The sequence below is a fragment of the Anomaloglossus baeobatrachus genome, chromosome 3 (assembly GCF_048569485.1).
Source record: "Anomaloglossus baeobatrachus isolate aAnoBae1 chromosome 3, aAnoBae1.hap1, whole genome shotgun sequence".
Lineage (NCBI taxonomy): Eukaryota > Metazoa > Chordata > Amphibia > Anura > Aromobatidae > Anomaloglossus > Anomaloglossus baeobatrachus.
In genome coordinates, this window is record NC_134355.1 from 504,824,947 (window position 1) to 504,838,107 (window position 13,161).

General features: G+C 39.8%; 1 protein-coding gene across 2 annotated transcripts in view; it reads right to left on the minus strand.

The window, feature by feature from the left end:
• SCHIP1 (schwannomin interacting protein 1) overlaps positions 1-13,161 on the minus strand; it is a 709,310-nt gene that overhangs the window by 213,902 nt on the left and 482,247 nt on the right. The window contains exon 1 of one of the 2 annotated variants that reach the window (XM_075340675.1): positions 7,440-7,790. The exons of the other annotated variant lie outside the window; for it this stretch is intronic. Within the exon in view, the coding sequence (XP_075196790.1) occupies positions 7,440-7,445 (6 nt within the window). The 5' untranslated portion in view covers positions 7,446-7,790. Of the gene's footprint in view, positions 1-7,439; positions 7,791-13,161 lie in introns of those variants that run through there. 2 annotated transcript variants of the gene reach the window in all.

The following is a 13,161-nucleotide window of genomic DNA, read 5'->3' on the forward strand; positions in this document are numbered from 1 at the left end:
AAAATTAAATTTTTGTATCTTTATGTCTGAAGCCTAAAATGTAGGAAAAGATTGAAAAATTCAAGGGGGTCGAATACGTTCGTAAGGCACTATATATACTGTGTGTGTGTGTGTGTGTGTGTGTGTGTGTGTGTGTGTGTGTGTGTGTGTGTGTGTGTGTATGTATGTACGGTATATATATATATATATATATATATATATATATATATATATATATATATATATATATATCTATCATGCTACTCAATATATTACTGTGTCGTTTCTCCTGTGCAGCATCTCATTGAATTGATCTTCTTGCCATGGGATTAAAATGAATGTTACATTATAAATTAGCCACTGCAAAATATTTTGCATATATGTTAGTAAAAAACTGGAGAAATCTGATTACTTAAAGCTTTCTTCATCTGTGCCTTTTCATTTAAAGGGTTAAGGCCCTGACACACACAACGACTTATCAGCGATCCCGAAAACGATGCGACCTGATATGGATCGCAGGTAAGTCGCTGGGAGGTCGCAGGTGAGATGTCACAGTCAGATCTTACCAGCGATGCAGTAACAATACAGGTCGCAGTAGCGACCTGTATAACGATCTCCGCAGTCACTGTGACCCTGTCACATAGTGTCAAACATAGCGATGTGTCCTGCCCAGCAGGACATCGCCTTTGAAGAAAATGGCCTGGACCATTCTGCAACGACTAGAGATCTCACAGCAGGGGCCTGATCGCTGGTAGGTGTCACACATAACGAGATCGCTAACGGGATCGCTACTGCGTCATAGAAACCGTGACTCAGCTGCGATCTCGCTAGCGATCTTGTTATGTGTGACGGTACCTTTATCCAACTAAGAAAGGGATGGGTAAACGACAAACATAATAAAGCAATGTATTCATCTGCACTAATCCCCCTTGCTCCAATATCTGTTAGTTTATGGCAGGAAATGATGATGCCTCATTCTTTGGTCACCTACGGTAATCACTGAAACTTGTGACTGGCAGCAGCGGTCAGGTGCCTGGAACTGGCCATCATTGGATTGGTACCCAGATAGTAAACTAATTTTTGCTACTTAGTAAGATACATACTTATAAGTATAAGTAATTTGCCACAAACCTAAACCAGAGTTGATAAACATGCGAAATCTAGATGTTTTACATATAAAATCACCCAATAAATAATATATCTGAGTAGAATGAATCTACACACTCTTCTGACTATATCTTTTCAGGGACTATAGCCGCAATCAATAGACATAAAACCATTAGGTTTGCTGTATCCATTGATTTTCTACAGTATGTCTAATTGGATAGATGCATTGATAGCTAAAATAACTAAATTGGATTTCTCCAAAATAGTGCTTCATTAGGATTTCTACATTGCTAAGACCCAATCAATCACTAAATGAATTGGTATTTACACTAAACCTTTTGGAAGTGTGCTAAATTCGGGTAGCATCAGTTTATCATAGTATTGATTAGATGAGCAAGTTACTCTTTTATGGGACATAAATCTGGTTAATTACCTGTATGTGAAATCTTCAGTTTCTAATTTAGTTAATTCTGTTATTTTATTGGGTTATTGTGTATGTGTTCAACATCAACAGACAATCTAATTTACAATCTTGCTATAATAGGCTTTCTAATAAATAGATGCTATTCTATTAGGAAGATTTACTGAGCTATATGCACAGAAAGTGTTGTGCTAATCATGTAAAAATGTATCAGGCACTTTTGGCACTTTTTCACCTGTCTAAAAAACTAAAAATGTGTCTAGAGGGTGGCTGAGAAAAGTCTGGAAATAGACACCATTTATCTAATTTTTTTGGCATAATTTATCAATGTACGTGCATAGTACACCTGATGTCATGAATTCCATGACACTGATAAATCTTATCATACTGAGCAGTGTTTATGCAGATATGAAGAGGCAGAATTTAGGATTGCCACATACAGTTAGGTCCAGAAATACAGTATGTGGGCAAGTGACACAAGTATTGTGATTTTAGCTGTTTATCACAATGTATTCAAGATACAGTTACATAATCATCATGGGATTAGTGCAGACTCTGTTTTAATTTGAGGTACTCACATCTTAATTGGAGCAAGGCTATGTGCGCACGTGTGCGCTCTGCACCGCACCTAAAAGTTGCGCTTCAGAGCGCAGCTGAAAAGCTCCGTTCTGAAGCGCATGGTGCCGGCAGAGAACGTGCGCTCTGCATGCAGCTCTTGCCATAGACAGAGCAGGGGCTGCCGGCAAAGCGCACGGAAGAAGTGACATGTCACTTCTTAGAACGCAGCGCTTCGGGCAGCAGCCGAAGCGCTGCGCTCTAAGACGCAACGTGTGCACGGCCCCTGCACAATCTACATAGATTATGCAGGGGACGCAGGAAGCATGCAGTTACGCTGCGCTACAAAGCGCAGCGTAACTGCATGTAATTACGCAACGTGCGCACATAGCCTTGGGGTGCAGCAATTACAGCTTTTTAATATGTAGCTGCCTCCTTTTGAGGGGACCAAAAGTAATTGGACAAATATCTCAATAGCTCTTTAATAGGCTGCATGGTCTATTCTCTCTTTATTCCATTAACTATTAGATAGATAAAAGGTCTGGCGCTGATTCAAGGTGTGGCATTTGCATTTAGAAGCTGTTGTTGTGAACCCACAACATGGAGTAAGAAGAACACTCAATGGGAGAGAACCAAGTAATCATCAGGCTGAATAAAAGAAAATCCATAAGAAAGATAGCAGAAATGTTAGGAGTATCCAAATAAACAGTTTGGTACATGCTACAAAATAAAAGAGCACAGTGGTCAGCTTGGGTACTCATAAATGCCTGGATGTCCACATGAGACAACAGTGGTGGATAATCGCAGAATCATTTTTATGGTAAAAAAAAACCCCTTCACAACATCCACTCAAGTGAACAAGTAGAAGTTTCCTTATCTAAGTGTACCACAAAGAGAAGACTTCATGAGAGCAAATACAGAGGTTTCACCACAAGGTGCAAAACATGAATCAGCTTCAAAAATACAAAAGGCCAGATTAGACTTTGCCAAAAAAACATCTAGGGACACCAGTCAGATCTGGAAAAGCATTCTGTGAACAGATGAAACTAAAGTCAACTTATACCAAAATATGGGAAGAAGAAAGTATGGAGAAGGCTTGAAACGGCTCATGATTTAAAGCACACCAAATCCTCTGTAAAACATTGTGGTGGAAGTGTGATGGCACTGAGTCACTTGTTTTTATTGATGATGTGACTGAAGACAGAAGCAGTCGGGCTATACTTTCTGTTCAACAAAATTCAGAAAGGTGGATTGTACAGATGGACAATGACCCAAAACATATTGCAAAGGCAACCGAGGAGTTTAAAGCAAAGAAGTGTAATATTCTGTTATTCTGCAATAGCCTATTTAATGACCAGATCTCAACCCCATCGAGCTGCATCTCACATGCTTAAGACAAAATTTCGGGCAGAAAGAACCACAAACAAACAACAACTGAAGTCAGCTGCAGTAAAGGTTTGGCAAAGCATCACAAAGGAGGAAACCCCTGAGGAAGCCACTATGTTGGCATAACGCGTGACATGTGGGGCTTTTATTCCTTTCTCCCCATCTTCTATTTTGGGTCATTGCTATACAGTTCACACGTGAATTCTGGTCTAAATATTTATGTCATTTTTCTTGACTGATTATTTCTGTGATTCTGTGACCTATTGAGGTTATCTCTTGACTCTATTTATTTATCTTACCATCATCATGGCTGCATATAACTTCTTTGGTCTGTATACTATGTGAATCTACCCTTATTGTGTTACACTTATCTTTAGCATTTTTTCAGCTGGTTTTAATCCTCTATATGTATAGTATTATAAAGGGTTGCGTATTTGCTTTTTTAAATGCCTTTAACAATTGCACTCATATTATGTGTCTTTCAATAACGCATTTTGCACTTTTATAACATGCAGGCTATGCTCTCCTTTGTCATAATAGACAATATATATACAGGAGAAAAACGGGTATATGCCGCGCTTAAAAACCACTGAGGCAGAAATGATATAAAAATTTCTTTTTTATTTACAGCATTCCTACGCGTTTCAGAGACAAGGACCGTCTCCTTCCTCAGGGAAAAAGAAATTGATTTCTTTTTCCCTGAGGAAGGAGACGGTCCTTGTCTCTGAAACGTGTAGGAATGCTGTAAACAAAAAAGAAATTTTTATATCATTTCTGCCTCAGTGGTTTTTAAGCGCGGCATATACCCGTTTTTCTCCTGTATATATATTCTTTATTACGCTTATACGGGGCCGCTGCTTGAACCACGCGGACACTCACATGCGCTTTAAGTAGTTGTGACTGGCACAACCCCATCAGGTGAGTGTACCTATTTCTTTCTTATCACCCCTGTTATATCGGGTAAGACCCTATTGCGCCTTTGTCTCCCCACCTCTAGTTTCTGCTTGTCATAATAGAGTTACTGGTGCTATTAGGGCGTGTGTCTTTTTCCTTTACCTCCATTGTTTAGTGCACAGCACAGAACTCTTTACTATTCAGCCGGTGCAGATCTCTCCACTTTCCTGAAGGGTGAAACCCAGCGTTTAGTGACGTCTATGTCTTACAGACTTCAGGCAGTCATTGCCTGCAAAAGATTTTCTACAAAGTATTAAAAATTAACATTTTATTTATGCTAAAGAACATTTGTTCAATTACTTTTGAGTCTCTGAACTGAGGAGGCTCGTTAGAAAAATGGTTGCAATTCCTCAATGTGTCACAGCCGGATATCTTTGTTCAACCCCTTTAATTAAACCTGAAAGTCTCCACTTTAATTGCATCTCATATGTTTAATTTTAAATAAAAAATAGCAGCATACAGAACCCAAATCAGGAAGATTCAGTCACTGTCCAAATATTTCTGGACCTAACTGTATACTGCCCTGTACCATAAGCTGGGAAATATATTTAGTTATATTACTTATCTAGGTATATATTCTTTTCATTATTTAAAATGTTTATATATAGTCAGAGGGAAATATTAGGAGAAGGACATAAGCTTACTCATAGTAATACACTTAATAGTTATTTGTATATCTCAGTGGTGCACTAAATCTACTCCCAACACCTCTGCTGATACATGGCGACTTAGCTATTTTATGCCACTTATGTTTTATCATCTGGAGCGTTTACATAATAAGATGACAATAACGGATGAGGAGTATTCAAGCCTCATTCCCGTAAAATGTATTACAATATATGGCAGGTATTAGAGCCTATTAGCCAAACTATGACCTTTATCAGCCCTGTTAATGTCTATCTTTCACAAACTACCATGAAGGATACAATCGATATGATATTCTAATTGGGTTGTGATCAATTAAGCACTTTATGTTAGCTAGCCATTATTCCTGTTATTGTATGCAATGGAAATAAGACATTAATTACTTGACTCAATTTGAAAATTGGCCACATGTATAATAGACTGAACTGCTAGAGAATATTGTAATTATAGGATGTTAAAACATGTCTATACCATGAGAAAAAGTAAGCTCCGACTATATATAAGATCCTAATTATTTTTTATGCTGAGATCCTGGTCATGTCATACCCTCAGTGGTTATCTCCGTTAGCAATCTTTACCATTTCCACCAGCATTGAGGAAATAGAAAAACTGGTGGATCTAAATTTACTAAAACATTAATGGTGGTTCACAATGTATAAGAAGATGGGTAAAGATGAAGAGTACAAACACACAAGACTTTCTACTCCAACCAAACATCAGCAGTATAATTACCAGCATTGCGGAAATGGAAAAACTGGTGGAACTAAATTTACTAAAATGTTATTGGTCGTTCACAATATATAAGAATATGGATAAAGATGAAGAGTACAAACACACAAGACTTTCTACTCCAACCAAACATCAGCAGTATAATTACCAGCATTGAGAAAATGGAAAAAACTGATGGAACTCAATTTACTAAAATGTTATTGGTCATTCACAATAACAAAGAATATGGATAAAAATGAAGAGTACTAACACACAAGACTTTCCAATCCAACCAAACATCAGCAGTATAATTACCAGCATTGAGGAAATGGAAAAACTGGTGGAACTAAATTTACTAAAACGTTCCTGGTGGTTCACAATTTCTAAGAAGATGGGTAAAGATGAAGAGTACAAACACACAAGACTTTCTACTCCAACCAAACATCAGCAGTATAATTACCAGCTTATTCAGTAGCTCATTATACCACTATTTTTTTTTACATTTTTTTTATCCATTTGCAATTTGGATAACAGTCATAAACCAGTACAAACTGGAGTTCGGCACCTCCTCGAAAATTGAGTAATTTTTCATTGATGGTCTACTAAAGCATGACATGAAGACTTATCACTTCATAAACCTGTCTGCGCCAAGGGATCCTAAAACATTGGTGGACAAAAGACTGAATACATCTTAAAATCAGCTTTTTCTTCTTCCAGATGCAGTTCTATCAATGTAAAATACCAGCAAGTTACTGTATTATGTTGGACAATATGGAGAAAACATTCCCCTAGAACAGTAATGGAGTAGGGATTTGCGATTTCCAATTATCTGCTCTTTCTGGGCTAATTCCGAGTTGTTTTTCACTTGCACATGTTCTGACCTTTGAGGTGCTCACGTCTATGGAGGAATCCTGGGTTATATTTAGTATCTTTCCATCTCACCCCACAGCCAGACTGTGCAAACAAATTAGTGCTGAATCCTACCATACTCTTTATGGGTGGGGGGATAATATTGAGTTTTATACAGAATGTAACTATTTAAAACATATGATTAAACCCAATATAAGATGTGTTTATCTCATTACAGAAAATATGTTTTTACTTTTACAGCAGATAAACTAGGAATTAAGCAGAAAAATGGAGAATACAGCCAAAATTTTCAAGGCATAAGTGTATATCTGTGCACTCGTACATACAGTACATTGATGTAGCACGTTCACTATGTCTCTATGACTATGATTTATGTAGTCAGAAGAGGTACTAGTGCAGGAATTGAAACACTGGAGATCATGATGACCTTTACTGAGTTATGACTTGTCTCCTGCTTTACAGAGAATGAATATCATATGTCTACAAGAGATCACACCTTTATATACCTGCTTGCTTTTAGATTATCAACATAGGAGCTACATTTTATCATGGAAAGGTGAATTTGTGAAAACCAGAAAGCAGATGACATTTCAAGAATCTCAAAAGGACATTTATCGTTGCTTTTCAAGCTACGCTGTGCAAGTGCAATTAAAGGTTAAATATGATATCTCCCCATAATGTCAGCAAGCCAGGGTATAGGCTGTAAAGTACAATTCTAATACCCGAACCTAAGCAGAACATGGGAGATTCATAAGGAACTGACTACAGCAATCCTATGGAAAGAGAAATAATAGAAGAATCCATTTGTACTTACATTCATCTTCTATGTGTCTCCTTTTCAAGTCATTTTACAGAAAAATTCCAATCATTGGCAGATAGCAGTGTGTGAGAGGCACGTTCTGCACCAACTGTCTGTCATATTGTTCATCGCTTTCCTTTCCCTTCAGAGACCATTCCTCCTGGACTTGAATGCTCAGTGCAAAAATAGACTTTAATTCACTTCAAACATTCACGCCTTAACTCTTTATAGCAGCTGCCTGCGTTTAAGCCAACAAAACGTTCCTGCAACCAATTTCAGTATAATTCTCCCTTCTCGGAAAATGACTAGACTGTGCCTGGGGTGTCCTGAACTTGTCTTAACCCTCCAATTTCATGACGATTTCTGAGCAAGGCAGGAAGAGAGAGGGCTGATCGTTCCTAGAGCCTTCCCTATTTCATTCATCAACCTTGCAGGGGGAAATGTGTTTCTGATATGAATTATTCATGAGTTCAGTTCTGCCAGACCCAGGACATGGTGTTAATCATTAATAGGTTGTGACTTGCTTTTTTTTTAATCTTCTTCCTTTGTTAAGATAAAAAGATTTCCCAATTTTGCTGTACACATAGAAAAATACATCTTTATATTGCCTAGGATATTTGTTGTTATATGTTTGCACCCAAATACAATAACTATCTCTATCTATCTATCTATCTATCTATCTATCTATCTATCTATCTATCTATCTATCTATCTATCTAGCCCTCTATCTATCTATCTATCTATCTATCTAGCCCTCTATCTATCTATCTATCTATCTATCTATCTATCTATCTATCTATCTATCTTTCCTTCTCTTGCCCTTTTCTGATTAAGTGTGGAGATGAGAGCCAATACATTGCTCATGCACTGTAGATTGAGGACTCCGACTTTTGGGGATGATTCTCACAGGATGGACCTGCACAATGGCCACAATATTTAAAGATAAGCGAGATGGGATCAAAAGGGCACCTATGTTTAACATACAGGGGGAATGTGGATAAGATCTTACCATGGCTTGAGAAAAGCTCAATGCATTTAGAGCCGAAATATTGTTCAGATATGGGTAAATTAAAAGTACCCCCATTTTTGTTCACTAATTTATAAGAATAGCCATCCGTCCACTTATCTATCTATCTATCTATCTATCTATCTATCTGTCTGTCTGTCTGTCTGTCTGTCTGTCTGTCTATCTAGCTATCTATCTAGCTATCTATCTATCTATCTAGCTATCCCAGATCTTTTTCACATATTCATCAGTATATTCTATCTCAATTGTATCTTATCTTATCTTATCCGTTGGCAGATACAGAAAGAAATGGGCCCTTTGCAGGTCAAGAGCTCCTCATAATTCACAATTCTGCCTGCTTTGGGGGTGGAAATGGGCCTCCTTGGCTCTTGGACCCCTGTCTTGGGCTGCACAGGTTGCACCAATGATACATCTGTCCCTCATCTATTGCTCTTTCTAAACCAAGGGCAAAGCCTAAGGGCAAATCAAGGCATTTGTTCAAGAGGTTGGTTGTCAGCGGGGTGACAACAAGCTATATTTCCTGGGTTGATATTCTTATATGTACAGTGAGGCTAGTATATTAAACCTTATAGCCAAAGTAAAGGCAGTCTTCAATCTAAAATCTCTCCTTCTCCGTATGTGTATACTATGTATATGTAGCGCCCCATGGGGCAGGAGTTTTAATCTACTCGTTGCCGAGCCGGGGGTGCAGATCATCTGCATTGTCACAGGGTGGCCTGGCTCAGTTCTGTTACCCCAAGGTGTACAGAATGGAGGGTTGGAGGGTAGTAGGGAGGATGGAGGTAGTAGTTGGAGGCTAGGAAAGTCTATTAGGATCGTGACGCCACCTGTGGTATGCGGCCAGGGATGGGGGCTGCCGCTGCATGGTCTCTCACCCGGTCAGATGTCAGGTGCAGCTGGGATGGTGTCGCTCCCCACAGGTGGAGCGGGATTACCCCAGGAGGATGGTGGGGGTAGTAGTGATCCCCGTTGGCGCCGCAGCGCTAGGCAACGGCGACGGTAAAGGAGAGGCAGAGACAGGGGCTGCGGTTCCAGGTGTTTTTACTCAAGTCTTTCAGACGCTTCCTGAGGTACCATTCTCTGCCACGAGGGGCTCAAGCTTATCCCAGATCCATGAAAGGTCAAGTCCGGTGTGTGTGTCAACCTGTGAGCTCTCTCTCCTCCTTTTGTATGCTAAGTATCGGACCCCGTGGCATGAAGCACTTGAGAGTCCCGTGTCAGTAAAGTGTGTCCCGTTTTGTATGCTGATAAAGCGGTTCCGTTATGGGGCCGGTCCTCAACCCCAGATCTTATGTGCTATTTGCTGCAGACTCATGAAATGGGTAGCCATTCTCCGTGACTCTCGCAGCGTTGGTAGACAACTTGGAGTATGCCTGCCCTAGGAATCTGTATCCCGACAGCGCAAGTCCTGTCGAAGCAGCTGCCCTGCTTCTCCCCAGCGACTGAGTGGTGAAAGCCTTGGCCCACAGAGCTGCGCATGGCACATCCGCACTGCTCTGTGTCTGAAGCTGAAATCCCTTCTTTTTGTTGTGTTCTGAGCTGTTTCCCCCAGCCGCTGCCACCAGCTGGTACTCTCACTAGGTCAACCTGCTCTTCCTACTGTGCTCCTAACTCCCCCTGGTGGTTGCTTCTCCCTGACCCTGAGACCCCAGTCCAGTGGATCTGGGGAGCCCCTGGTGCGGTGAGGTCCTGTAAACCCACCGCTGCAGTGACCCCCTACTGTCATCCGACCCTGTCCCAGTCCCCATTGGGGAGGGCAACCCTGTGACCGTATGTTTGTGCATGTGTTAACCGACCTCGACCTTCCTTAGACACAGGATCAGTACTACATCCTAATGGGGGTGCAGTACCCTGTGGCGCCTGAAGCCGCAGGGGCGCCACACACACATATATGTGTGTGTGTGTATGTGTATATATATTTTATCCTACAATTACACAACCTATGTTGTTTGTATGTCTAAGTAAATAATCTATCTATCTATCTGTCTATTGATCATATAGCGTTAAGCTGAAAACCCTATGTGAACACTAATATTGTTTTTGTACCATGAGTTGCCTCTTTTCTATAAGGTTAATGGTTCAGTTTTTCTTACCCAATGTCAGAAATTTTGATTGATGACATTATGGACAAAGATTTTTAATGTCCAGTCTATAACTGAAATAGAATCGAGCTATTGCCATGGAAACATAATGAAATTCTAGTAACCCTGTCCTATACTTTTTTCTGTCTCTCAAAATAAAATACAATGAAGCCAATCATTTTACTGGATGGATAGTGAATGCAGGGATAAGCCTGTTTTGTTCCCCGCTGCTTCATTTAATACAAGCTTGACTTTTCCTATACTCGACCAAATCAGCCTGAAAATACCCTCCAATAGAATTAAAGGCTAGGACATTTAGTGGGAACTTAACGAGCCCATTGTTAGCATGTAACTTCAGAGGAACACTGGCCTGTAATACTGCGCTATAATTCATAGTGCAATACTGCATTACACTTCACAGTTTAATAATGCGTTATATTTCATAGTGGTGTTTGATTATGTTTAGTCTTTTAACAGCAGACCACTTCAAGAAAGCTGCGAAGAATCCTGAGAGTTGACTCTGTAAGGAATTTACAAGTGTATCTCTTTCTATGGGATTTACTTTTGAATAGCATAAGCTATATATAAACATATGGAAAGCTAAGAAAAACTCTATCCAATGATTTTCCATTCAATGCCATATTAACAAAAGCAGAGGCATCCATTACAAATAAGGTTTCGTTATTTTCAGAACATTGACCTTCATCATTTAACAAAGCAGCATTTTCTTTATTTCTCTATGTCCTACATTTACTGTTGGCTGAAAGGAAGAAATAGTGGCAGCAATCACTATTTTAACCCTACTTTCCATTTAGCTCTATGGGTCAGATGGAAAAGTATTTTTGATAATAATAATAATAATAATAATAATAATAATAATCATTATTCATTTATATAGTGCTGTTAATTCCACAGCGCTTTACATACAATGGCAACACTATCCCCATTGGGGCTCACAAGCTAGGTTCCCTATGAGTATATTTTTGGAGTGTGGGAGGAAACCGGAGATCCCGGAGGAAACCCACGCAAACATGGAGAGAACATACAAACTCCTTACAGATGATGTCCTTGGAGGGATTCGAACCCAGGACCCCAGTGCTGCAAGATTGCAGTGCTAACCACTGAGCCAACGTGCCGCCCTTAAGTATATTAATATGAAACTGCACATTTTTTTGCAGTGGTCAGTATTCAGACCCTATTTACCACTAATCCCTTTAGGTCTGATAAAGTAATATTTTGGTCCCTAATCTGAGGGATAATATGAACATGCTACTCCCCATTTTGTATCTCATCCTATTACCATATTGACATTGACTCTTTAACCTCAGCTTTAAAACATAAATGCATTGTGACCATGTCCCAGTGTTATTCTTGTACTGCCACATAGATGTACATATAGTGCGGCTCCATTAAAACAAAAGTAGAAAATGGAACTGTACACTCCAAAGTAGGACCAATGTGCTCAGCACAGTCAGCAAAAGTACATTGTGTTGGGAAGCATGAGGTTAGAGTTACAGCGTACCCGTCATTTTAATTTTTATTTCATAAATCAATAGAACACTTGCAAAAAAGCAACTTTGTAATATATTTTATCAGAGAAATCTGCTTCTTTCCCTGCCAGTATTGATCAGTCATTATCAAAATTCTGAGGTACAATCTGTATTCAGTGAGGACTTTCCCATTACTGAGATAGGAGATGGCAATTGTTACTGAGGAGACTCTGTAGACAGCAGAGAGAGGAGGGTGAGGATCTATTCCTCCATTTCCTCCCTCTTCCTCTACCTCCTCCCTCCTCCCATCATAGAATCTCCTCAGCACCAACTGCCATCTCCTATCTCAGTAATGGGAAAGTCTTCACTGAATAATGATTTTACCTGAGAATTTTGATAATGACTGATCAATAGTGATGGGCGGACTCACAGATAACCGGGACCGGCGGGTCTAACCGGGTTTAAAAAAAAACCTGGTTCCGACCTGGGATTGAACCCTGTTATCTGGCTGGATGCCAGTCCCCATATATGTCTATGGGGTCCAGAATCCGGTGACTAAAAATGGTGGCAGAAGGGATAGGGGGATAGCAGCGAGCACTTCATACTTACCAAGACGTGGCTGTAACTGCTTCCAGGCTGTTCATTCATTTCCGGGGCCGCTCACTTATCTTCATGCATAGCCACTACTTTTCCGACCTACCACCTCTGGCATTGATTCCAGTCAGATGCACCCCCACACTGAGTGTCAGCATGTGAGCTGATAGCTTCCAATCACAGACACTGTGTGCGTCTATTGTGATATAAAAATAAATAAATATAATAATTGGCACAGGGTCCCCTCATATTATGATACCCAACACAGATAAAGCATATGGCTACAGGCTGCAGCCCCAGCTGTGCACTTGGTTGTGTATCAAAATAAGATGAAGCGCATCCATTTAAAAAAAATAATAATATTTGAATAAAAATTTATTTGAATAAATAATTTAAAAAAATGGTATACGGCCCCCCCAGTTTTGATATCCAGCCATGATAAAGCCCAACAGCTGGGGGCTGGTATTCTCAGGCTGGGGAGAACCATGTATATTGCGCCCCCCAGGCTAAAAATAGCAACTGCTTGGGATTGTCGCATCCATTAG